The sequence below is a fragment of the Pholcus phalangioides genome, unplaced genomic scaffold (genome assembly GCF_987345545.1).
Source record: "Pholcus phalangioides strain wild (caught in Gottingen) unplaced genomic scaffold, Ppha-v1.0 ptg000004l_1, whole genome shotgun sequence".
NCBI classification, from domain to species: Eukaryota; Metazoa; Arthropoda; class Arachnida; order Araneae; family Pholcidae; genus Pholcus; species Pholcus phalangioides.
This window is the reverse complement of record NW_028301597.1, coordinates 49,395,578-49,422,866: the sequence shown is the minus strand read 5'-3', so window position 1 is coordinate 49,422,866 and position 27,289 is coordinate 49,395,578. Positions and strand designations below refer to the sequence as shown.

At 38.8% G+C, this 27,289-nt stretch overlaps 2 protein-coding genes across 2 annotated transcripts in view; both read right to left on the bottom strand.

Annotated features, from left to right (window-relative positions):
• LOC149087789 (uncharacterized) overlaps positions 1 to 3,247 on the bottom strand; it is a 35,244-nt gene extending 31,997 nt beyond the window's left edge. The window contains exons 1-2 of the mRNA XM_089231699.1: positions 3,087 to 3,247; positions 385 to 455 (exon numbers count right to left, since the gene is read on the bottom strand). Coding sequence (XP_089087825.1) covers positions 385 to 455; positions 3,087 to 3,115 — 100 coding nt within the window. The 5' untranslated portion in view covers positions 3,116 to 3,247. The remainder of the gene's footprint in view (positions 1 to 384; positions 456 to 3,086) is intronic.
• Positions 3,248 to 8,741: 5,494 nt separating this feature from the next.
• Positions 8,742 to 26,242, bottom strand: LOC149087788 (uncharacterized). Its single transcript, XM_089231873.1, has 4 exons — positions 25,894 to 26,242; positions 15,677 to 15,773; positions 13,909 to 14,087; positions 8,742 to 8,925 (listed from the first exon to the last, which is right to left on the bottom strand). Exons 1-4 carry the CDS (start codon positions 25,957 to 25,959, stop codon positions 8,803 to 8,805), a joined length of 465 nt encoding a protein of 154 aa, XP_089087999.1. The 5' UTR covers positions 25,960 to 26,242; the 3' UTR covers positions 8,742 to 8,802.
• Between the last annotated feature and the right edge of the window lie 1,047 nt (positions 26,243 to 27,289).

The following is a 27,289-nucleotide window of genomic DNA, read 5'->3' as shown; positions in this document are numbered from 1 at the left end:
TCTTTTGAGAAAACATGGTCAGCCTGGGATTGCAAAAGACTGGGAAAAAGTATTTTCTCTTTAGGAATTTCTCATTCAAGAAAAGCACAATTAGAAGATTTTTAGGTTTTTTTCTATAAAGAGATGAAAAATTGAAAGAATCTGGTTTCTGACAGGAAGATTTTGATAAGGCTTTGGGAATTCTGAAGCATTGGCATCTATAGAATATGAAGCTTTAACAGGCTGGCAAGCATTGTGTTTTTTCAAGCAAAGGACCTTTTTTTAGCAATATATCGTTACATGAGTCAAGTCCTGGTAATCTGTGATTCAATATCAAAACTAAACAGGAATGAGAACTATTTCAGATATCAGCGATTTTGTTTTGTAACATAAAAATGATCTTACTAGGTGATGATGGACAAGACAGTATGAAGTAAGACTTTTTTGTTGGTTGGGAATAATTCTCCGTTATTGATCTAGAAAGAGAATAAAGGCTTGATTAGTAAGTAAATCAACTTGAAATGTGATGAACACCTCGGATACAAAAGGTTTACACTAACATTTCAAGCAGAAGGAGAATAGCTATGCAAGTTCTGTATGTATGGTATGTAAGTTGCGGAGTAAATATAGAATTTCACACCCTCATCAAACATCACTGGCATTATGCTAGGTAGAGTAGATACAACTTACACACAACATAGGATTAGTATGTAATAGACGGGGGGGGGGGGGGCTATAAATTTGCTATACCAAACCTGTTAGCAAAAGTTTCCAAAAAATAGCTCCACCCACCAAAGCCAAAAATTTCCAGCTGAATCTTTTTCAAACTAGCCTAAATTGGAGGGAAAACAGCACAATCTGGCAACTCCAAAGTTCAACAAGGGCTTCATAAAAATGAGATTTGCTTACAAATTTTCAAAGTCAAAAATGTAAACTGACTAAAATTTAGTAAGCAAGGTGGTGGGAAATTCGAGATGTTTTTTGTCATCAACAGATTATGAAATTGGCTTTTTTAATATTTTTTCATTGGCAACAAGAATGTTTCCTCAAACCAACATGCCATCCTTATCTACTTTAGTGTCATTTTAAATTCATATTATAGCCAACACCATAGGTTTCACTATCATGAGTTTTTTAAATTTTTCATGGATGAACGCTCTTGAATCAGATAAAAATTTATTTTTTCTTTCCATCAATAGATTACCTCAGTTTTTTTGTGCTGTTAAAATGGTTTCAAACAGCAATCGGCATAAAAAAATTTGGTTGGCATTAGGTTTGCCGGAACAGGTACTTCTAATCGAAATGATTTGATGAATCCCATGGCCAACATTTTCTTTGTCATGAAATTGCAGATAACCTGTGGTGGCCACCTTGAATTTTCATGAAGTTGGCGATTTTTGGCAAGCAAAAAATTGTGACATCACGGGGCTAAAATCTTAGTGAAATTAGAAATCACAAATTTGTAAGCTCACCCTTTAGATCGGTAGGCAGGCATTTCTAGTCAGGTAAGAGGGGGAGGGGTGCCTCCGAAAAATCACTTTGCATAGGAGCCCAGGATGTGCTTAAGACATCCTTGGAATTCAAGCAAATTTTGATTTCTGGAACACGTCTGGGGACATTTCTACAAAACACTGTGGGAACTCCCGCAACACTGCAGGTTCAGGTGCCACTGGCTGATTCAGTCTGGGTTGGTGGGGAGGCACCAGAAAGCTTCGTCTGCCCCAGGTGACGAAGTATCTAAATTAGGCAATATCTATAAAAAAAAAAAAGGTGAAACTCACAATGGGGGTAAATATTTTTTGGTTCTAAATTTCCCATAAAAATTAATTCACCTCTATCAATAGCAGGGCCGTAGACAGAAATTTCTTTCAGGGAGCAGGTCCAAATTTATATAATAGATTAAACCTGCTGTCCTAGGATATTCTAAGGAGAACACGGGTGAAAATCAGATGGAAAGGGGAGCCACGAAAAGGGGTGGGAGAAGGAAGCTCACAGAACTCTAGCCCAAGGTAGGCACTGACCCAGGATGATGTGTCTGGAGAACCTATTTATAGTCCTTCCGTAGGTTCATTGGATTGTCATTTTTTACACAAACCTTGTTTTTCCCCCTACATCATTCAGCTCTCAAAGGGGAATGATCACACCCCACCCTATTCTCTACCAGATCTGTGGCCAGGGTTACAGAGATACATAGATCGATTTTATTTCGAAATTTTTCCTCATTGTAAATTTTGTTTTGACTAAATTCAATAAGTAGAAAAGGGTCTTGCTCCTAGATGAATATAGGCACCCTGGGTACGACAGGGGGGGGGGGGCACAAGAAGATAGCCTAATATAGTCTAAAGGGGGGAACATGGGACAAAAAAGGGTTGAGATGTTACTAGGTTGTTAATGTTAATAAAACATTTGGATATTTTCTAACATTTTGGAAGGAAACCTGTATTCAGGTTAGGGATGACAGTAACTTGATCCCCTTTCCCTTCCTAAGGCCCTGATTAATAGGCCACTTCTCCGAATTGCCAGTTTCCTAGGGAAGAAAGATGACTCCCAAATAGAATTCTTTTAGGTCGTGCGTATTGTTTGTTCTACACTGCACTCACTCAAGAAGTAAGGCGAAGGAGGGAAAGAGGCCACTCAACAAGGTACACAAGTTCAACATACCTCGATCTGCCGATTGGTCCATTTCCTTTCCTTTTTTTTCTTCCGCCCCCCCCCCGCTCCAGGAGGATCATCATCATCATCACACCCTTAAATTTCATAACACCCTCCAGCCCTTTTCTCCATTTTTCTCTTCCTTGACTATGTGTGGGCATCTCTTTCTTCCCCCTCCCCTGCAACTGCTTCTTCCTAGTCACAATTCTTGCATTGCGTATCTCTTCGTTCCACTACGTGCTCAGCCTTACTGCCATGGCCCCCACATCTTGCAGCTGGGCTAGAGCCCTGTCAGTCCCGCTCTTGTAGGGGCCATGCCCGGAGCCACAGGGACCTATTAGCCCTGTCCTTGTGGGAAGGTTGGGGAGGCATGTTTTACTGCACATGATTATAAACAAAGCATGTAATAATAATAATAATAAATATGGTTAAATATGTATATGATAATATCTCACCCCAAGGATCCCGATCTCGCTTTCTTCATGGTTCTCTCTCCTTTGCGCGAAATCTTTCGTCAAAAACAGGCAAGTAATTCAAACCCGATATAAGATTTAAAATAGATTCCAATTCAGGCGCGAGCCGATGGCAAATTCAAAATAACAATACAGACGGTCTTGACTTGCGAGAAATCTGATGTAAACACTTAAAACGGTACTGTTCCCTTCAGAAGTCAGCGCCGTTAGTGTATTACTAGCATGACCATATTTTTAGTAAAAACATACGGGTATATTACCAACTATCGCCAAAAACAATGCCACAGACAAGCAAAAATGCTAATTATCACAAGGATCAGGGCCGGACTTAGGGGGGGTGCGAAAGGTGCGGTCGCACCGGGGCGCCAAATTTCAAGGGCCGCAATTTTTCCAAACGAAACCCTTATTTTTTTCAGCAGATGTTTTGGAAATTTTTGATTTTAAAATTTAATTTTTTTCCCATTAAACTATGTACTATTGATTGTGAAAGGACGCTTTCAGTTTAAAGACCTTATAATATCATTTTTAGTGTTATTAGGTATGGCGTTAACTTATTTTAAAGGAGGAAAAGAGTATGCAGATGGGGGTAGCATTCTGTACCCCTGAAAAAAGTATGGCCTTTCTTTCTGCCATTAAAGAATAACAGGGCTATATTAACAAAGAAAAAAAAGTGCCAATGACGGCTCCGTCATTGGCACTGGGGGGGGGGGAGCATTACCCCGCCATGCCCCCCCCCTCCCCTCTGTATCTCTACCCATGAGTTTAGGCTGTTCTTAACTAGTGTTAATATTCGACAGCCTATACCAGAGCGTCTTTTTGAATTTCGAATTTGAATATTCAAATATTGAGATTGCAATCTTTAATTTTATTTGTAGCAAGAAACTCTTGTTTTTAAACAAGTTATAACATTGAAGAGCTCATATACAATGAATCCCACTTACAGCGTTTTCCAAAAAATCATCATGAAAAACGTTGCAGGAGAGAAAGCGCTTTAAATGGGAAATTTCGATAAGTGTTAATAAAAAGTTAGGATTACGAAAATAAATCGTACTAAGCGAGAAAACTTTCGCAGTGGGTACGTTATAAGCAGAATATACTGTAGTAATTTTACACTAACCTACATTTTCAAATACAGTTCTAATTTGTTTAAAAATGTTTTTCTTTATTTTACGGCTTTGTATCGAATCGCAACATTTATTTGATAAATATGATGAAACGCTTTAAAAGTACGTCAGAAATGTATGCCTGTTCAATATGATTCGAACCTCAGCAGGTGGACGACACTAATTATTATTAATCATTTATAAATGTTTGCCAAATTAATTGAAATGCAATTTCCTCTCAATGGGTTGTGTTTGATTACTAGAGCCCAGATGTTAAAAAATGCCTTAAATGCGTTTTTTGCCTATTTTCAAGCTTTCTTATAAAAATGACTTTTTGTGCCATAAATGCCTATTTTACCATAGTTTTAAGTTTATTGGTGCATTTCAGAGGCCGTAATATGTAAAGCTTGGATATTTTGAGCATTGAGAACAAAAGAAATGTTTTTTTTTAATTTTTCCAATTCTTGGTATTAATTTTCATCAGAAAGTATTCTGAAACCCCCCCCCCCCAGTTTCAGCTCCATTTAAACGCGATGGAGGAATAAAACACAGTGAAGTGACCACAAGGTACAGGAGTGGCATAATAGCGACTAGCGACGAAACTGTTGTACACCGCATATACTCGAGGAGGGCGACAAAGAATAGAAAGAGGCTACTCAACCAGGTGCGGGAGTCGAACAAACATGTTTGTTTTCACCTCGACCTGCTGATTTTTGCTATCTGCTGACTGGTCCGTTCTCCTTTTTTTTTCTTCCCTCTTCTGCGTAGGGGTCATCATCACACCATTACATTTCACAACCTCCCTCTCCAGCCATTTTCTATATCGTCTTCTACTATGCGCGCACGTATCATCCTCCACTCTTATGCATTCTTTCTTCCTAGTCGCACCTCCCGTACCGCTTAACCTATTCGCTCCACTATAACTGCAGCCAAAGTGATCCGAGCGATAGGGGACGTGGTGTTGTATGAGTTAACTTTACTTTGACGAGATGGTGTTGGCATATGGCCCCCACATCCTGCAGTAGCGTTCCCAGGCTGGGATATTTGGCGGGCCTCCTTGTCAGATGTTTCACAGGCCCCAAAGTAGTGAATTTATTGCGTGAAAAAACAAAGTGGTAAGAATCGTCTCGGGTTCCCGGCTGGAGCCCTGTCAGCCCCGCTCTTGTGGGTGCAATGGGTATTAGGGCTGCGTTCAATTGAAACACCACGTCTATGCTACAAAAGCAGAGGAAAATTAGAAGTTTTTGCTACTCCGCATGTTTTACATTAGATGTCCCACTAAGGCATTGGACTGCATTGAGCTACAGATGATCATTCCAAGTGGTCATCAGTTGACGTCATGACTCGGCGAAGTAGGAAAAGACAGAGCTGTGGGGCCCATGTTGTTTCGATTTTCTTTTTTTTTTTTGCACCATACATGCACTGCAAACAACCATGGCTATATATTTTGCATAGTTTTTGGTATACGATTAAATTGACCAGAGTAGCCCTCAAGAGGTATACGATAGATGTTTCACACAGGACCCCCGTGCTTGGAGGAATCCCGCATATGTGGGAATATAAAAAAAAATTTAAATTTTTTACAACAATAGAACAAGGAACTTACGTTTCTACTGTAGAAACGATAGTAATTATTCCAAATAATACAACAAACAAACGATAATTATTCGCAACTCGAAGAATTTACTTACAATAACCCCAGAAGGCATGAAATGCACTTATACTGGAAGAAAAAAAAAAAAATAATAGTCAGTACGGGAAGCACTTCGCATACGGAGCCAGGTCGAAATCGCCAATAGTGGAAGCAAATCTTGCGTAGGAGGCACATACAAGTTCTGATGGAAGACTGTTCCATATTCTTGCCACACGGCATCTATATCCGTGGAAAAAGCAATCCCTTCTGGCCGTTGGTATTCTTATTTGGAAGCGATGCCGACGTAGGTTAACTCGCCTGTCTATGATCTCAAAGAAAGGCTCTCTCGATGGTAGATAAACAATTTGGTGGACTAGTTTGTAGCACATCTTCAGATCTGCAGCGATTCTACGCCATTCCAGTGAGTGTAAACCCAGAAAGAAGCCCCACAAATAATTTTCTTTTCGAACTCCGCATCTGTTAATGATGGCCCTGATATTGACCTGAGAGACATAAAATACTTTATTACGCAATTCCATAACTAGGATTTTTGCCACTCCCACAACTTTAAAATTTGATAATTTTATAACGGTGTTCTTTGTTCCACTTAAAATTGCCGCCCCAGTTACGGCCCTGTATTATGGGCCTGCAATCAATTTCACTCGGATGATATAATGCAGTCATTATAACTATAAGTTTTTAGTTATTTCTCCCTTCTTTCCATAATAGTAAATGCCATTTTTAGTGCCTAAACTTCTGGGCTCTATTGATTGAGATCTCAACTATCAACGCGTTCCTGAAATAATGAAAAAATAAGTGTAATTAATTTTTTTAAACAACTCTTTCCCCTATAAGATTTATGTTCGCAACTCGAAAAGTTAGGGAGCGACTCCATAAAAATGTTTGGAGGGGGGCCGCAAAAATGTTTCTGCACCGGGCCGCGAAATTCCTAAGCCCGGCCCTGACCAAGATCACCTCAAAATTGCGAGGAATAAACGAATGGCAGTGGATGATCCGTGAGTTTTTCCAACATCCCCTAGACAAGACTTTCTTTAGTGGGTGGTGGTTTTTCCGAACAATCATTCAACTGTGGAAATTTTGGGGAAAAAAACTTACTTTCTTGGATTTTTTACGCGCCAAATCGGGTTAGTTCTAATTGATAAAAAATTTCCGAAGTCGAAACCAAAAGTCTTTAGCCAGGTTTTAGGCTGGTCCAGCCTCGCTGAAGACCATTGATTATGGTCATGTTGAATTTCTTCAGCGAATGCGTCGCTGGGGTGATCGTGACGGACTCGCATCGCGAGGACCTGAAATCGACCATGACCCCCCACCCCCCACCCCCCCGTTCTGTTTCTATAAGGGATATAAGATGATTACCGAGAGGGTTTAGGCCATGGTAGAAGAGTTGTGCGACACCCGGAGCATTAAGCACCAAAAGGCCACTCCCAGGCAAGAGGACAGAAAATTTAGGTTACATTGGACAAGTGCTTGGAAAGATACACATGTTGCCAGTAGGCTTCGAAGTCCGTCACTCGACCACCACAACGAAGGGGCCGCTGTGGCGGTGGAGTGGTCAGTGACGGACACGCGCGGGTTCAAACCCCACCATTGCCACAGTAGTGGTCAGCTGAAGCTGGTTTTCTGTGGTTCCCAACTTCAAGGCACAAATGTAAGCCGATCACCTCAGTTAAAAGGTCTCGCCAAAGAGAGCAATATATATATACATGTATATATATGCACTCAGACTGCTGTGTACGCTTACTCACACTTCCGGCAAAACTCAGTCTGTATTAAACTGCCCATGGCGATTGATTGAAGTTGTGCTCGGTTTGAAAGACCGACAATCCACAATAGGGTTACCAGATTTGAAAGTTGAGAAAGTAGAATGCCGTACGCGTGCATACGCACCCTTCCAATAGTATTTTTTCAAACTTTCACAGCAGATGGTGCCACTATACTAAGTAAAAAAAAGAGCCGGATTCCCCCCCCCCCCAACCGTAGTAATTTTTCCCAACTAAAACAAAAGCTAAAAATAGCAAATATCGATCCGTCTCTCTTCGCATATAATGAATTGTTCCCACTGTCTGGCCAGTCTTATATGCTTTGCTTGGGCAGAGCTATTTTTCGGACTGTCTTTTCTACATTATCCAGGAACAAGCTGCACCACGGTTAGAATAGCATCTGCCCTGCTTTGAGGCAACTTAGGTTCTTGTATTCTGGGAATTTTGACGGCGATTGGCCAAAGTGTGTAAACATGTGTGAAAAACACACACACTCATATCAATGAAGAGATGTACGTAGGTTTCAGAGTTCAGGAAGAGCATATGGAAATATGACATATATACATGTGACGAAACTTGGTTCCGAAAATACAGAGAATGCTATGGTATATATGGTACTACAGAAATTGACATTGATATGATGCTGAAGACAACTGTCAACTCCGCAGGCTTTTTTATCATTAATTTGAGGCCCATATATATGTAGGCCTAGGCATAAATGCAGTAGTCGATTTTATTTTCAGAAATTGTGTGCAATTACCAGATGAAAACAAACAGGCAGAGTGGTGGTTGGTTGAAGTTCGGTTTTCTGTGGTTCCCAACTTCGATACGTGAATGCGAACCGATCTCCTCGTTAAAAAGTCTTGCCACAGAGAGCAACAGACCAACAACGGTACAAATGTTCAATCATTCCATATTTTTCCGTATTACTGTAATTATCTAAATGCACGTATTCGTCTCGAAGAAAATATGATCACCTTACGTATTAGTTATGTAAGCGTTTCCCCCCAAAATATGCTTCCACGAACATTCGACAATTTTTTTTTTCAGTAAACTGTAAAAAAAAATGTTTTGGTGAGTCTTTTGAATGTGAGAAAGAGACGGAAACATGACTCGCCAGTAGTCAATAAATAAGCAGTTTAATGTAATTATCGTTATGATGAAGATGGTGATGATGATGATTATCCAACTTGAATATTTCCAGTGCCGTATTTGCAAAGGATAGTTTTGATCTCATCTTCTTCCAACTCCAAAGCTGGATGATAGCGGATGGTGAGGGTATTCGCGAAACTGTCCTCTGGTAGCTGCAAAAATGAGAAAGAAAATTATCATTTTTTGTCAAAGAAAGTATTCTCTGAAAGAACGGCAAGTAAAGCTGAAAAAAAAAATTCTTCTGGTATCGGTGACAGGTCAAAGGCATAGGCAGGATCAACTCGGCTTTTGGATTGGAGCACGAGGAATTTCCTCTGGAAAAATTCCGAGTTACCAACGCCCCCCTCCCTTCAAAATTCAAAAAAATCATTCAGATTATCAGAAATTGATTAAAAATAGCATATAAAACTATTACTTTCGTATTTCAACTATTTTACAATAACATTCGAAGGGGAGGAAGCAAGAATCCGCTGTGCCCCCCCCCCCTTCTGCGCACGATTGTGGAGTAACTACTACTACTACTGCTGCTTAATAGTACACGCACCTCGTTGCGGACACATCTCTTTGCGGAATTTCAAACGGATCGGTGCATGCCGGAATGTGTTGTGTGTATGTTATATGTACTGAAAATCCCAAGCCGATTTATCCGCAATTTCTCTGCAGAGTGTGACTTTGGTATTATAAGTGCAGGCAATTGCTGTTCCCACTGCCGTTTCTTTTCCTTTCATGGTTAGGCGTCACTTTCAGAAAACCGGTTTTTGCTGCCTTAAAATTCACCTTAAAATGGCGGACAACGAGTCCGCTAAATATCACAAGTATTTCACAAATGAAAATGGCTATTGCCTAAATTTTTATGTTATGTAAGTGTCGTGTTGAAAGTCTACCTGCTCTCTGCGGTGAGATGGGAGGAAGGATGTGCATCCTCCCATCCCTCTTCTCTCTCCTATCTTTTCAGAGAGAGACTGGGCCCGTATTCTGACCTCGAAGTTAGAAAGCCGAAGAAAACCAACTTCACCCGACCGCCACTAAGTTGTGCTATCACCGCTGGTGTTTCTTTGCTGTCGTGTGGGGTTTGAACCTGGAGCCTAGGGATAAGAGTCCCATCACGATGCCTACCTACATGACCGTACAGCGGCCCTCTGGGACAGCTGCTCCAACTGCCTGAATGATTAGATTTATGACATGGAATCTTTTCTTCGTAAACAACTCTATAACGCTAATTTTGGAGGAAATTATAGTTTAACGTTATGTTAATGGTGACCGATCGCGCACGCACGCATACAACTAATCTGTTGTTACAGACCTACATGGGCCCACATCGCCTTCATGACTTCGCGAAGAGGAAGGGACTGCCCCCAATGTGCTCCCTCTGTATCTACCTAATCCGGCCATGCCAAAAAGGAATAAATAATGGAAAGGCATAATTATAGAAGGCACTGAGGCCTAAAGACAAAAGGGCTAAAAAAAAGGAAAAATAAGTAAATTAAAGGCATAAAAATTTATCGGAGGCCTCTGACTCAAGTGTGTTGGCCTTTAAGGCCTATGAAAATCTTTCTCTCACAAAGAAAGCAAACGAGGCCCATCCCTTTCCTCTATAGCAGCGGTTCTCAACCGGGGCTCCGCAGCTACTCTAGGAAAATAAAAAAAAACCAGTAAAATTTACAAAAATAAATATTTTTAAATAGTAAAAATAAATCAGTAACTTTGATGAATAATCAAAAAGTTGGCCTACGGGGCTCCGCCATAGAATTTTTTTACTAAAAAGGGCTCCGCGAGTCAAAAAAGGTCGAGAACCGCTGCTCTATAGGGTTCAAGATGCTTGGTTAGTCGCCCTAGATTATATGCTGTTTAAATTCGTTTGGAGTTCGTTATAACGGGATACGACTATATCTCTGTCTACTATATTCAGAAAAATATCAATCATTGATTCCAAGAGCAGTCCCAAAGAAAAAAGGTTGCCGTTGCTTTTTCCATTAACTTCCAGCAATCCGCTGATTTCGGTAATTCAGCACACCCTGGCGAAAATCTACTGTATACTGAATTCATATTCCTTTTTCCTCCAAAGAAATCCTTTGATAAAAATCTATTTTTGTCTTTCATGGATGAAGCGAACTCGAAACTGAAACTGTCAAAGTTTTCTCATAGATGGCAGCAGATGTCACTTTTGTCTATATCGGGATACAGGGGTCTTTTCAACGCCTAGGCCGCAGGGGCATTATAGAAATTATTGGAATTAAGAAAAGGAATAATATGTATATATTATTATATATTATAATATATTATATTTGAGAATTATGGAAAAAAATAATGTCAGAATTATTGGAGGAAAATAACTTCAGAATTAGTAAAGTATTTCTCAAATATATTCTTAAAAATTTCTAGTTAATGAAAAATATTTCCGGGATAAAAGAAAAAAAATGTGAATATTTTCAGAATTATTGAAAGAAATATTTTCAGCCTTACTTCAGCCCATGGGCATGGGCTATATCGCATCGGAAATCATTAATTCTGAATTTTCATCAAATGGAGTTAGTATTTCTTTCATTAATGGTGAATTTTACCAATGCTTGAATAATTTCTGTCATTAATTCTGAATTTTCATAACATAGGGAATGATATTTCTGATTGAGTCTGAATTTTTCTGAATGCTTGAATTATATTTCTCTCATTAATTTTGGATTTTCAGCTGACCATCATGTTGGCCCACGAAGAGAAAGAAGTTGGCCACCTCTTTCATATAACATACATGCGAATATGACCCTCGGAGTCATCTGATGTGGCCTAAGACAAATAACCAAACCACTCAATTGGCCCACGAAAGATTATCAAATCACTTAAGTGGCTCATGGCACATTTCCAGATCATTTAAACTGCCAAAGGTGCATATCTAGGTCACTTAAGCGACCCCAAGCACATTTCCAAATTACTTGAGCGACCCGCGGCACGCCTGCAGTTCATTCAAGTGGCTCGAGGTTGCAGATTACTTTAAAGGCTAGCGGCGCATTTCCAGATCAAAAGAGGATCTTGTGCTCCCGGCACTGAACCAGGGAGGGCGTCGAGTTCACTCTTTTTCGTTCATAATACCGGGGGGGGGGAAGTGGTAAAATAGATACAGTAAAATCTCTCTTTTGCGGACACCGGTGGGACAAAAAATTCGTCCGTAAAAGAGGGGTGACATTTAAGCAGGGGTTTGAAAAGCATACTTTTATTATGCATGGAGAAATTATTACTTGTCCGTAAAAGAGAGGTGTTCATTAACAGGGGTTTTCTGTACTAGTTTCTGGCAATGAAATGTAGTTTCCGTTTCCAGTTGCGGCCTTTCTTAAAGGCCTGAGGCATTCTTATAGATCACTTTAGTGGTTCTTGGAACATTTTTAGATCATTTAAGTGACTCGAAGAGCATTTCCAAATCATTCGAGCGGCCCGCAACCAGGGTTGGCGAAAATCCGGGTTTCTTCAGAAAAACCGAACCCACTGGGTTTTTTTGGGGGTTTTTGGTGTTTTTTCGGGTTTATGATACTAGGGCATAAGGAAAGTAAGTTATATATATATATGCTGTAGCCTACGTGAATATAATAGACTTAGCAATTCATGGCAATTATTTATGTAATTGTTTTAGACGGCTTTTTTCTCAGCTCAGCCCAAGATGTCAAAGAAATATATATTTTCTGGATACTATTCTGAGGTGAATTCGGAAGAAAAGTCATCTTGTCTCCGCCTTAGGACACGAACCTAAGCCCTCTTGCATACCGGGCAAGCATGCCACTATATACACCACTCTCTCTCTCTGTCAGACCAGACACGACCCGGACCATCTACACCACTGGAGACATGGCCCTGCCTTCCTTATTTCACGCATTGTGGTGGGAGGCGCTGAAGTTAAGGCATTAGTAGTCTCCCTTAACTTCAGGAAATGGCCAGAAATGGTTCAGGAAAAGGATATTATGCTGAGGTGAATTCGGAAGTCATCTTTTCAACTAATCGACACAATATCTGTTTCCTTCATTCATGTAATTATTTTACCAGCGCTGGCTCATTACAAAAAATTCTGGGAGGGGCCAAAATCATTTTGCATTTTATTATGATAAATGGGTTTATAAAATGGGGTTTTTTGCTAACCCCTGCAATTCAAATTGCATTAAATACGTAGATTTGTTAATGTATTTCTCTTAGATTGTATGACAATGCAATAAAACACCATTAGAAAACGTGATATGTGGGAGTAAGTGAAGTTTTAAGGTGTTTCTGGTTGGTTTTTTTTTCTCTAACCTTTATAATCTAAATAGCATTGAATACATAGATGTATTAATGTATTTCTCTTTAGATAGAGTATGACAATACAATAACACCAGAAAACTTACTGTTAACGAGTAAGTGCAGTTTTTGGTGGTTTTTTTCTATGGTTTTTTCACCTGGGTTTTTTCGGGTTGTGCAAAATCAGATCAGCCCTGCCCGTGACACACTTTCAGATTACCCGAGTGACTCGAGACGCATTTCCAGATTACTCAAGCAGCCTGCGATACACTTTTGAATTACCTGAGTGGCTCGGGGCACATTTTCAGATCATTTAAGTGAATCGAGGTGTATTTTCCACATCACTTAAATTGCCTATGGCACATTTCTAGATCATCAAAGTCGCCCGAGGCACATTTTCGAATCACCCGAGTAGCTCGAGGCATACTTTTAGATCATTTGAGTGACTGGTGATACATTTTCAGGTCATTTAAGTGACCCGAGACTCATTTCCAAATTACTCAAGCAGCCCGAGACACACTTTCAGGTCACCTGAGTAATTAACTGTATACGCATTTACTGTGACACATTTTCAGATTACGTGACATATTTTCAGATCATTCAAGTGGCTCAAGGCGCATTCCCAGATCACTCAAATTGCCCGCGGCGCATTTCCAAACTAGTGAAGGGGCCCGCACTCTGTAAAAAGGTTGAGCACCCCTTGACATATAATCATGGTATGTTTTCATGTTAATAATTTCCGTTTAATTTTGAGACCTGAATTTCAAATGGTAGGTAGGTATAGTTTGTATGTGATGGAGATGAAAATATTTCGCATCTGAGAGAGAAGAAAATGGAACTTAAATTTCAATTACTTTTTTTTATGAGTTGGAAAAACTTACGACATGGATGGTCCCACAAGAACCGTGCGGCACTTTCAGGAAATAGTCATGGTGTCCGTCCCCGCGGAAACCGCATCCTGTCTCCTTGTTGTTCCGGTTGCCGGCGTGGACGAGACCTCGGAAAGGGTGCGTGAAATTCAGGTTGACGAGAATGTCTCTCGAACGACACGTCAGGCTCACTGCAAAATCATCATCAACAACACCAAAATGCATTTCATTAGAATTCCCCGACTGTATCTCTAGTTTTCATCTAGATGCATACAAGGTGTCCCATAAATTCCTGAATAGTTTAAAAATCATACAAACTGAAGGAGTCGGTATAATTGAATGCGGTTTGGAAAAAAAGTTATTGTCACAAAAGAGGATTTGCTTTGGTACAGAAAGTTAAATTTCGCTCGAATTTTTTTCGATAGAGGACGCTGCACGAAAGCAAATCATAGAATTCTGACATGGACCTTTCTTCAATTTATTCTGTGTCCGAAACGTTCACAAAGCTTCATCCGGTGATTCTCGGCTTATGTGAGACAACTTCACCAATAGTGCTTTATCTACCAATGTCATAATCACAATGAAAACTTTGTGTAAGCACTAGCAACAGGAAAAATTCAGATATGAGCTATCAATCGCACTTCCTGCATATTTCCAGTGATTTACTTCCGTGTAGCGCCCTCTATTAACAAAAATTGGAACAATTTTTTCTGTAACAAAAAAAGAAATCCCTTTCCGTGAGAATAACTTTTTCTCAAATCGCATTCAAATATAACAAATCCTTCAATTTTTATGAATTTTAAACCATTTACGAATTTATGGAACATCCTGCATGTTACGGTAAATGAGATAAATCAGTTATTATGCATAATCGCCAGCTGTCTCAATAAGTTTGATAATTTTATCACTTTTATCGGCTATTATGCATAGTATGCAAGAGTCGTTGGTAAATTTGACATGTACTAAAAGAATTACATCACTTTTATCTGTGATTATATATAATAATATCCAAGCGTACCGGGAAAATTTGATAAATACTTGAAATTTGACGCTTTTACCAGAGATTGTGCATAATACCCCTAATGTAATTGGTGGATTTGATGAATATGAAAAAATTCCCAAATGTGTCTGGTATGTTTGATAAATATAGTCGGACTCCGATAAAACGAACTCCCATTTAATGAATTTCATGATTTAACGATTGAAATCTTGTTTTCATGATAAAGAACTTATTGAATGGGAGTCGTTATATCGAGGTACAATCATAAAATTTTTCAATTGAGAGTTCATTAAATCGGGGTATGATAGCAAAAATTGTCAAATGAAAGTTTATTATATCGGGGAACGGTCGTAAAATTTGTTAAAGAAGAGTTTGTTATATCATGGTTCGACTTCGGATTTCGTCAAATAGGAGTTAATTATAGGACTCATATTGGGTGATGTTCTGAAAAATCGTTAAATCAGAGTTCATTACATCCGGTTCTGACTCTGACTCACATGTATGGTTGGTCATCTAAACAATGAATCTTATCCCAGCAATGGAAATATGATTCATCATATTTACCGATACGAAGTGGCGATTGTGCATAATAACAGACAAAAGTGACGAATTCAGCACGATTTATCACGTATACCAACGACGCTTGGGTATTATGCATAATCGCTGGTGAAAGTGATAAATTCAGTGTAATTCCTTAAACTCACTAAAATCATTCGATTATGCATAATAACCGGATTAATCACATTTACCGTGACATATTGTAATTCAAAACAACGTCACCTCTGGCTTTATCCGTAACAGAATGTTTTTCGATTCCAGCTTTGAATCCGAGTCTGGCAGCAGCACAATTGCAAGAATCCAATTTTGCTAGAATTAACTGAAACAATCAAATGATAATGATAGTAATGTTTTGAGAGAATTCAAAATATCGCGATTATTGAATATTATCCGGGAAAAAAATACAGAATATATATTCATTTTTAAATCGAATCTGATTGACCAAGTTATGAAGTCTCTCATGCGACAGCCACGAAAAATAGTATTTTTTTCCTATTTTCCCAAGTGAAGCTTCATAAATCATTCACGGATAAAAACATCGACGTAAATATTTAAACATGTGTTTCATATTGTTTTCACAATGATTTATGATCGATATGAGTGAAGATAATCACCAGTTTCGTTTTTTTTTTTTATATGGTTCTTTTGAATGCTTGCGTGAATGTATATGGCCTATTTTAGAATGTGCTCGTAAATCGGAATTTTTCGAAAACATTTGGATTGATAACAAGGTGTCCTGTAAGTGCTAATGCGGTCTTTATCTCATCAACCGTCCATCGTAGAGGTATGGTACTAATTTAAAAAAATGTTCAAAACGCTTTCGCGAGAGTAACCTGTACCCGTTTTGAGAGTGCGTATAGTACGTCAGACAAACGTACAAAAACTTAGATTTTTTTATCTAAGTTAATGTACGTTCCCCTTGCCCCAGTGGCGGATCCAGGGGGGGGGGCGATGGGGGCGATCGCCCCCCCCAAGAGCCTTTAAACAATAGGTGAAGGGGCGATCGCCCCTCCCAAGAGCCTTCAAGCAAACATAACTCCAGTTACCTCACTTTTTTTCTTTATTAATCCTTAATTTTTTAAATTAATTTCCTTTTTTTCTCAAAGTTCCTTTCCCTAAAATTTGTTCCCCAAGTTTCACCTTGAGATTTCTTCTGCTGGTAAGGTCGAAAAAATAAAGAAGTCATAGCCGGAGGAGGGTCAATTGTATTCCCACCAAGGTTCTACAGGGATTCCATACGATTCGGCTGTCACGCTGCCTTTTCGCTTACCCCCTAGCGCCTAAGGGCTCGTGTGTAGAGAGGCAAAAAAATGTACACCCTTCAGTTTTCTTGGTAACGCGCAGTAAAGCACAAGCCATCCAATAAGATGAATTATCGTTTTCTAGCCTTTGTTATCCCTTTTTTTTTAAATTCAGTCCTGAAACCCGCAAGCTTGACGTGGATCAAAAAATTACCATGTCTTCGAAAAAAAACTGTTTTCAGTAAGCAAAAATTTTAAAATTTTAAAATAAATGGATATTAAGAAAATTAATTCTATTACTTTTTGTAGCACATCTGGGGTTTTCCCAGAGAATGAAGCTGCATTCGCTTACGGATTCACTGATAATGACATTAACGGGAGGTTCCCCCACAGGGTGAGGCTAACAGGGCTCAAGACGATTCTTATCATTTTTTGATTTTCACTCTACAAATTCACTATAGTGGGGCCTAAAAATATGAAAAATCTCAGCAAAGCCCCCCCCCCCCCCTCGAAAACGTAGCTTAAAAGACCTGCGCCAGAAGGTGAGCATTTGAACACACATAGCTTCTCTATAATATCTATGAAAATATAGGCCTCTGCCCCATCTAATAATTAAAGCCTTTGTAATTTGAAATAAGTACCTGGATTAAACATAAGTGGATCGCGCGTATAATGCTTTTCCAAAAACCGCCATAAAATCGTTTTAAGCGGAAAAACGCTTTAAACGGGAAATATTAATATTTCCCGTTTAAAGCGTCTCTATGGTCTGAGCATTAGTTGAAGATGGAACCACGAAAATGAATCGCACTAAGCGGGAAAAGGTTCTAAGAGCAGTGCCGCAACTAGATGCTTGGTCAGCATCTTGGTGTCCATTGTAATGTTAAAGGGCAGGTAAAATGTTGAAATTCACGCCCCCCCCCCTCCGGTCCAGCGCCCGGGGCACCAAACCTACCTCCTCTTCCCATGTTTCGGCCTTGAGGAACGTTGTAAGTGGAATCCACTATATAAAATTGATTGTGTGGAGTCGGATGTTCTGCGGGAATTAAATTTAACCACCATCTTTTCAGACAAAAAATCTGAAAATTAATATTGTGCACTTGATAATCATAATTAAATAATAATGAAAATCATTTCAATTTACATGAAAGTAAGCTTTTGCTATTTAACGTATCTGTGGCGAAAAACTGTTTTTGAATAGGTTTTTGACAACCATATAGTCTGCACAAAATTGAATAAGAAATTTATTATTTTAAATCGCGTAATATTAGAATTTCATTAGGAAGTTTTTTTACTCTTAAATTTTTCTTAATTATGCAGACAAATTAGTACCCACATATTTTATTGAAATATGCGTCAATTATTTCTTGTTATCGAAAACAGTTTATACTTGTTTCAATAACTTTTCAATGCTATATTTTCATATTTAAAAACATTTTCATATTTTATCTTGACGTCCTATTCGAATAAGCAAGATTTACCATTTAGTATTCCGTGTATTTGTGTTTCCAAGATTTTATATTTCCTGATTAGTAATTCTCTGAAACTCCTGCTAAGGTGGTTCCAAATTAAAGTTTTCATCCTTTATGAGTTGTTTATTTGAAACCGAACCAGAGATTCAGGTTAGGAGATTGAGAGTAATTTTGATGTTCAGTCAGAAGCGCATTTACGGTTTTGCTGATTTGAAGGCTATTCAAATTTCACCGCCCTTCCACTCTAGTCTAATTTTCTCGACTACTCTATCCACGAATTTTCCATCCCATGTTATAGCCCTCCCCCCACTCGTGTATTAAAGTCACTCTTTTAAAGGTCCGTCCCACGAGAGTTTGCTAGGTGACGCTGGATAAGATAATTAAAGTTAAAGATAATAAAAGTCTTTGTCAGGATCCGCGGTCGTCTCGGGACTCGGGGAAGCAATAATTTTTAAGGCTTTCAATACAAAGGCAGAGGAACGAGCGTCTTCCTTTGTGAATGACCGAACAAGCACGGTTTACTTCACGCCGGCTGTTATTTTTGCGGTTTATGTCCAACAAAGACTTTTATTAACTTTAATTATCTTACCCAGCGTCCCCTAGCAAACTCTCGTGGGACGGACCTTTTAGTCATTTACATGTTTGCACCCTGTTTGGTCACACACGTGTTTGACGCTGGTTTTGGTAATTGTTTCGTTACTTACACGCGCTCTAGACAATACCGTCTTAACGCATTCCCCGCGGGCGGGGGCCTCAAATGCAGAGGGACCTCTGGTTTAAAATTTTAAAAGTAAACGTGTCTCGCCAGGTAGGGGGCTCACAAAAATTACTTTTTCCGAGGGCCCAGTATACGCTTCTGACGGCTGACTCTAGGCCACTCACTGAACTGGTCCCTCACTCTTTATGTCACTCATTTGATCATTCATTACTCCCGCTCTAAGTCACGCTTTTGCTCATTCACGTGCTTGCAAACTCTCTAGGTCACTCACTGACACGGTCACTTGCTGTCTGGGAAGAGGTGGGTTTATTTGACGGTTATAAAAATTTCACCGCCCTTCTCCCATTTTGCTAATTTTCTTGGCCACTCAATCCTCAAATTTGCCGACCTTCTGAACTTGCCGCCCTGGGCTATAGCCCATTTAGTTCTGTAAATAGGACATTGTCTTCAGTAACGGGGCATGAGGATGGTTAAAATCAGTGTTGCAAAAAAAAAAAATTGAGGGGAAAAATTACCAGCAAAAAAAAAAAAAAAAGGCTGATGGAATTCAATTTTTCTAGAACTAATAGAGATATGAATTATTAGTACAGTAGACTCTCGCTAATCTGGCACATATCACACCAGGGTGTACTGGGTTAACGAAATCGAATTACTGCAGATTGATTGAAAAAGTCCATTTAAATAACAAACTTCTGCTCATAAACATGTGCGCACTGTTTTCCTCTTCTATGCTCGGAGAAAACCGGCCTAAAAACACCGGATTACTGGAGGGATTATTGAAAGTCTGACTCTATACGTAGTAGGATGGGAAACTTTATTTGAAGACAAAAATAGGTTTCAGACGCAAAATATTTTCATAAATCGGGTATACAAAGCTGGAAATTTGTAATTTTTTAAATTTTATCGTCTCGTTTGAAAATTATAAGTGATAAATGAGGAAGTTGAAGGTATTATTTGTAAATACAGACATGTCATAAATGGGTGTTTTATTGTGTGTAGTACTTATTTTCATTTTAAGAAAGGATACAAGTTTGGTGTGCTATAAAATTGTTCACAGAAAGAAAAATTAACTGTCTAGAACGTAACTGAAAGAAGACTGCTTAATGTTCTCTACATCAATCGCCAAGGCCTCGAAGCGTATACGTGAACACGAAAAGTTGCTGGAGTGAGTGTAGCTCGGCTTTGGATGCTTGAGTTTCCAGCAGCGGTTCCAAACCTTTTCAGTGCATACGCCAAGCAGATCATGAGTAAATACTAAACAAGGTATTGAGCGAAACAAGAGGGACCACCTTAGGGACCCCATGGATGGAAACAAAGTCCCTTTGGTCGGGTCCAGTGCCGAGTGGGGAGTACTGAGCTGATATGAATTAGTACGAGACAAGCAGAGCCAGTTGAGGGCCCCACATGGATCTGCCGGCAAATAGATAGAATTCTCTATCGAACGAGACAGACCACAGAGGGCTCACCTGGAATCACTGATGTAAACAAAGCTCATTTGGCCAATCCCATCACCGGCATTCAAAATCTGAACAGGGAAAACATCTACCCTGTGCTATACTGAAACCGAAACTGCCTTATCACGGACCCTACATATGAGAGGACAAAAGCTGCGCCGCATAGGTTCAGCTTTTTATCTGAAGCCATGAAGTCATTTAAAGTTTGAGCGGTCACAAGAATTTTTCGCAAGCTCAGTGCGACTCGTTACGGGTAAGGGGGCTGTCGGTGTGCGCGTAGTAGCCTACCTATTTATTTGATAACTACTTTGTTGTTGTGCGTAAAGTTCATGCTCCCAAGGGTGGAGCTGACAGGGCCGGGGACGATTCTCATCATTTTTTTTGTTTTTTTAAGCTATAAATTAACTATAAAAGGGCCCGTGAAAAGTCTGGACTGGGGGCCCACTAGAGGCTTTAGCCTAGGGGCCCGCTCTAGGATATGGAGGCCATGGTCAGGGCTTTAGATAATTTTTTTTTCCTTCAAATGTTCAAGGATCGTCTCTCTTAAACGAGGTTTCTTGTATCCGAGTTAGCTTAGAATTCATTTCCTCTGGTTGACCGAGATCCTTATTTTATTCATATTAATTTGCCTAATTGTTATCATAACGTCACAAAGAGAAACGTTTAATACTTTCACAGGGATCAAAAAAATTAAATTTAAACGGAAAGTATCTCTCTACTTTGACTTGAAAAGCTGGAAAAAAGCATTTATCGAATACATTCGGATGAATTTTTATTTGTGCGCATTGTTTTGTCCGGTTAACTGTGAGCCTTAATTTTTATCAAGCGAAGGAGGAAGAAATAGTATTCTAGGAACATTTTAAAATACCAATTCTTCATACGCTTTTCATATTCTGCTCTCTTTTCATCTGCAAAGTTTTTATTTATTTGTACAATTGCTCATGATACTGTTAATAAAAAAACATTTTTAACTGGTAGTGTGCATCAGAATTCCTTACAATGTTTATAAATATAACACACATTATTCAGTCTGCACCTCAAACTTTTTTTTCGTACGGTATTTATGGCGAGGGTAGCCGGCACAAACGTTCAAATTTATTATCAAAAACAGCTTATTCATTAATTGTAACACCAGTTGCTGCAAGCAAGTTTTTAAATAAGTATGCTGCATATTGAAAAAACATAATTTTTATAAATATAAATTTTAATTTAGATTTAATTTTTAACTGCCTTCAATTTTTAATTAATTTTTATTTTCAATTAAAATGTAATCGTAATTTATTTTAATGTTAATTAATTTTTCAAATGAAAATTAATTGAAGGTTTTAAATAATTTTAATTCTTAATTAATTTTTTATTAGTTTTTTTATTTTAAGTACGTTTGGCACCTGCGGACACTAGTTTGGGTCTCACCAATCGACATCTTCATTGTGAAAAATCGCCCCCCCCCCCAACACATCACCCTGGATCCGCGCCTGCCTTGCCCTCTAACTTCCAATGACAGAGTTTTTGCCCTTTTAAGGATTTGTTAAGGACGCTGGAACTATTTCTTTCATTCATTCTGAATTTTCATATATATATATATATATATATATATATATATATAGGTGCTGGAATTATTTGTTTTATTTATTCTGAATTTTCATCATGGTTGGAATTGTTCCTTTCATTTATTCTGAAATTTCATGATGGCTGGCATTGTTCGTTCCATTTATTCTGAATTTTCATGATGGCTGGCATTGTTCGTTCCATTTATTCTGAAATTTCATGATGGCTGGCATTGTTCGTTCCACTTATTCTGAATTTTCATGATGACTTGTTTCTTTCATTTTTTTGAATTTTCATGATGGCTGGCATTGTTCGTTCCATTTATTCTGAATTTTCATGATGACTTGTTTCTTTCATTTTTCTGAATTTTCATGATGGCTGGCATTGTTCGTTCCATTTATTCTGAAATTTCATGATGGCTGGAGGGGGGCATTGTTCGTTCCATTTATTCTGAATTTTCATGATGGCTGGCATTGTTCGTTCCACTTATTCTGAATTTTCATGATGACTTGTTTCTTTCATTTTTTTGAATTTTCATGATGGCTGGCATTGTTCGTTCCATTTATTCTGAATTTTCATGATGACTTGTTTCTTTCATTTTTCTGAATTTTCATGATGGCTGGCATTGTTCGTTCCATTTATTCTGAAATTTCATGATGGCTGGGGGGGGGGCATTGTTCGTTCCATTTATTCTGAATTTTCATGATGGCTGGCATTGTTCGTTCCATTTATTCTGAATTTTCATGATGACTTGTTTCTTTCATTTTTCTGAATTTTCATGATGGCTGGCATTGTTCGTTCCATTTATTCTGAAATTTCATGATGGCTGGGGGGGGGGGCATTGTTCGTTCCATTTATTCTGAATTTTCATGATGGCTGGCATTGTTCGTTCCATTTATTCTGAAATTTCATGATGGCTGGCATTGTTCGTTCCATTTATTCTGAATTTTCATGATGACTTGTTTCTTTCATTTTTCTGAATTTTCATGATGGCTGGCATTGTTCGTTCCATTTATTCTGAAATTTCATGATGGCTGGAGGGGGGCATTGTTCGTTCCATTTATTCTGAATTTTCATGATGGCTGGCATTGTTCGTTCCACTTATTCTGAATTTTCATGATGACTTGTTTCTTTCATTTTTTTGAATTTTCATGATGGCTGGCATTGTTCGTTCCATTTATTCTGAATTTTCATGATGACTTGTTTCTTTCATTTTTCTGAATTTTCATGATGGCTGGCATTGTTCGTTCCATTTATTCTGAAATTTCATGATGGCTGGAGGGGGCATTGTTCGTTCCATTTATTCTGAATTTTCATGATGGCTGGCATTGTTCGTTCCATTTATTCTGAAATTTCATGATGGCTGGCATTGTTCGTTCCATTTATTCTGAATTTTCATGATGACTTGTTTCTTTCATTTTTTTGAATTTTCATGATGGCTGGAGTTATCTCTATCGATTATTTTGCTTATTTTTTATTCACGATTTTGATTTTCCATTAGTTCTCAGATAATTTCTTTCATTAGATCCTAATTTTAATTTGTTTTGGGAATTAAAAAATTCATGAATTTAAAATTTTGTTCAGTTCGAAATTTTCATTAATTTTTTTTCCGTGAATTTACATTTAATTGTGTCTATATATTTTTTAATGGATATTTCTCCAGCATTCCTGTATATTTTGAAATTATGTATGGATTTTTGCATTCCCCCCATCCATAGAATTTATAAAATCGGGACTATGGGTTCCGAAACTATTAAGACGCCTCTGGCCCCGCTCTTGTTTCCACACCGGTCCCCGTGCTTGGTAAGGGTGACCTTATTGTCGACGGCATACTGTACTTATTTTTTGTTTCTTGTTCTCAGAAAAACAGTAGAATAAAAAGCGATAAACCATAGGCAGGCAGAACATCAAATGTTATGTATTTGTGAAACACTTAAATATAACGATTTTTGTACCAATGCCCACGTGAAACACCTGCGTTCTTTTCTATGGTTGTGAATAAAAAATGAAAGGGGGGAAGCGTTCAAATAGAATTGAAAAAATACCGTTTAACTACACAGTATAAAATTGGGACATTCAAGTATGTCCTCACTCGTAGGACACGAGCTCAACAAGTCCGGATGTTTTTTTTGCTCTTTGGAGAGAGTTGGACGAACGACGAGTGTTTGGCTCAGTTTCCCAGGTTTTATAGAAAATCAAAGCGTTTCATAGTTTTCAGAAGCCATAACGATAATTTCTGTTCTTAGGTGTGTGTGTTATATTTTCATGAATGGGAAATCATAACTCTGAACATTATATATTCGTTATAGTCCACTTGAATTTCACCATCTTATTACCCCGGTTTATGAGGGAAAACATCAAAAGGAGAGTTTTTCGGTGAATCATCGCGTGATTATGAACGTGAGACAGCGTAGAAAAACATATCGAATGAATAGTTGGTCGCTGTGGTGGTCGAGTGGTCATAGCGCAGCACTCGGGTTCGAACCCCCACCGGCACCACGGTGGTGTCTGAAGTTGGTTTTCTGTGGTTTCCACCGTCGAGCCGATCTGCCCGTCATAAAATCTCGCCACAGAGAGCAACAGCCCTAAAACGCTACAAATATTAATCATTACACGCTTCACTCACAACTCGAAATAATACAGATGACAGCACTAAAAATTCACCCACAACACCATATACGTGCTCAGACTGTTAGGTACGCACACTCACACATTTTCGGCTCAACTCAATCTTTAGTAAATTGCTCATGGTGGTAGACCGGAGTTTTTAGGAAACTTTGTGGATATTAGTGTAGTGTGGATTTTAGTGTAGCTGGTTGTTTTATTTTTCGAATTTTAACTTTAACAACATGCAACTTCACGAAAAAACCACAAAAATTTACCCATATCTTGTATCATAATTTTAAAAAAAAATCATTTTAATAAGAAATCCTCTCGTTAAAGCATGTAGCAACTTAGTGTTAAGACACACACAAAAAGTGTCATTCAAGATACTTGAATGAGTGTTGTTTGAAAAAATGTTCCTTATCCAACAAAAACATAGTTTTGAGAAAAAAGCATTTTTTAATAGAAAAATATTAGCATATACAGTCGAATCCCGTTATAACGAACTCCAAGAGCCAGGAGAAATCACTTCGATGTAACGAAATTTCGTTATAAAGAAATTTCAGGTTTTCGTATTGTTCCTATGTAAACTTATCCGGGGGATTAGAAAAGTGTTCGTTAAAACGAGATTTCGCTGTAAAGGTATTCGACTGTATAACCCTTTCAGACCCTGGTGTCACAAATGTTTGGGTTGCTTCTTCCCACGGTGCAAGTTTTTATTTTTGCCTAAGAGAGTTAAGCGCTAACTTAAAAGATTTCTAAGTTTTGAGTTGGAAATATGGGGAACTTTGGAGGCGTTCAATCAGAGGGGCAGCACTTGAAGTTGAACTTTCGGGTGGTTTTCAAGGTGGCGTCCAGAAGAGGGTGCTTCCGGGAAAAGTGCAATTTATTACATAAAATTTAACAACAAGATTCTGGAAAAAATTGTATGTGAAGATAAATATACCCTGCATCATCTGGGCTGAGAAAATTAGAACGAAGTGAATTATATATTTCTTCAGGAAAAAAAATTTGCTGACATTTATGTTTTTAATGCATTTTTTGAGTATCAAAAATGAGCAAAAACATTCTGAAATTTTCAAACAATGAATGCTTTTGTCTGAAAAGAACAATTCCGGCCAGTGCAGTTTATATCAATATAATATTTCAAAACACACCTCTAGTGCAGGTAGAACAAAAACTCTAACGCAGACGCAGAAAATTTTACAGTATTAAAAAGCTGAAAAATTGAAAAAAAAGTGCTTTTTTGGCAAAGTTGTGCATGCACCAACCAACCCCCCTTAAGGGAATTCGATAAATAGAAATTATAAATTGAATTAGTTCGATTCAATAGGCACGAATAACGAGTCTAAGGATTATTTTAAGAATTTTTCCACACAAGGTAGTGAAAAAAAAAAGAACTCACCATTAAAACGGCACATACAAACACATTCCAACCAGCAGATGATGCCATTTTCCTCGACAGGTTCATTTTTGTTACCTATTGTTATTTTCAAAATCAAGGATTTCAGACAAAACCTTGCGGCTTGTCAAACTCTGACCGAGGAAGACGTCACCCCTATTATGTGAACTCCTGGTATAAATTTCAACTTGGCCTTGGCACTCGGTGCCTTTCCAGCAACCTCGTTTTTTTTTACGTTATAACCACGAATTTCGACCTCCAAAACTCAAACCCGTCGGTTCGAAGGTTGAAAAATGAGTAGAACTGACCGACTGACTGAGACTGTTTTCTCTATTAAAAAAAAACTGGTTCAATTTCTTTTCTTCTCTTTTTTTACTTCACGTCACGAAATCAGACAGACAGAGAAAAAGATCAAGAAGAGAAGCCTCAGAGAGAGAAGAGTTTCTCGCGCATTTCCGTGACACAAGTTCGTTTACACTTTGGGCAAAACCAGTCGCTGTAGCGCCCAGCAATGGATAGAAAAATTTTATGCTCTTTTTCTCTTTATTCATTACTTATTTTATATCTTTGAGGGGTTCGACGCACCCCATAAAATTACTCGTGAACTCGTTCACCCGACGGAGAGACCCTTGACCGACTCAAAATGAAGGGTCTTACGAAGAATGACACGAGCAGAGAGAGTCTCTTCACTCCCTGCAGCGGCCGAACTCGATGCTTGGCTCCCGTCTGCGTGAATCTATAGACAAAGATTGGGGGTTTTTTTTCACATGGGGTTTATCAATGTCTGTGGAACAAGGGTGTTTCAGACTCTGGGAGAGGGCGGGCCACTTCATTGATTTGGAAACGTGTCGCGGGCCACTTGGTTAAGTGATCCAGGACAAAACCGTAGGTTACTTGAGTGATCTGTTAATGTGCCATGAATGATCCCAGTGATCTGGGATTGTGCCGCGGGTCACTCAAGTAATCTGGGATTGCACCGCGGGTCACTCAAGTTATCTGCAAATGTGCTAAGGAAGGGGTTCTCAAACGTTTTCCACCCGCTGTGCCTCTCACCCTGATCAAGGCTCCCCAGAGCAGTATAACAAAGATTCTCTTCAAAAAACCTTTGCCGGGACGTCGCTACGCGGGGCACTCCTGCGCTAAGGGCCACTTAAAGGACCTACTTCACCAAACACCGGCCGTATCGCTATATTGCAATTTACTGATATTAGTGAGATGGATTGGAAATAAAGGCGCCGTCTATCGGTGGTCGCCTCGAGTTCGTTTGGGAAAATATCTTACCTATATCCTCCCTCGGAGCTCGAACCTGGGACCGTGGCAGCAACCTCCACTGCGGTAGAACGAGCATCTTACTACCACGCCACTTGGGCTGTGCTTAAAGGACCTGGAACTGCACCGA

Excerpts from the sequence above, each read along its gene's own strand:
- LOC149087788 (XM_089231873.1), bottom strand. The coding sequence starts at position 25,959 with ATGAACCTGTCGAGGAAAATGGCATCATCTGCTGGTTGGAATGTGTTT. Across the intron at positions 15,774-25,893 it reads TTGTATGTGCCGTTTTAATG|TTAATTCTAGCAAAATTGGA; the intron begins GTGAGTTCTTTT and ends TGATTGTTTCAG. Across the intron at positions 8,926-13,908 it reads CTTGTGGGACCATCCATGTC|CTACCAGAGGACAGTTTCGC; the intron begins GTAAGTTTTTCC and ends TCATTTTTGCAG.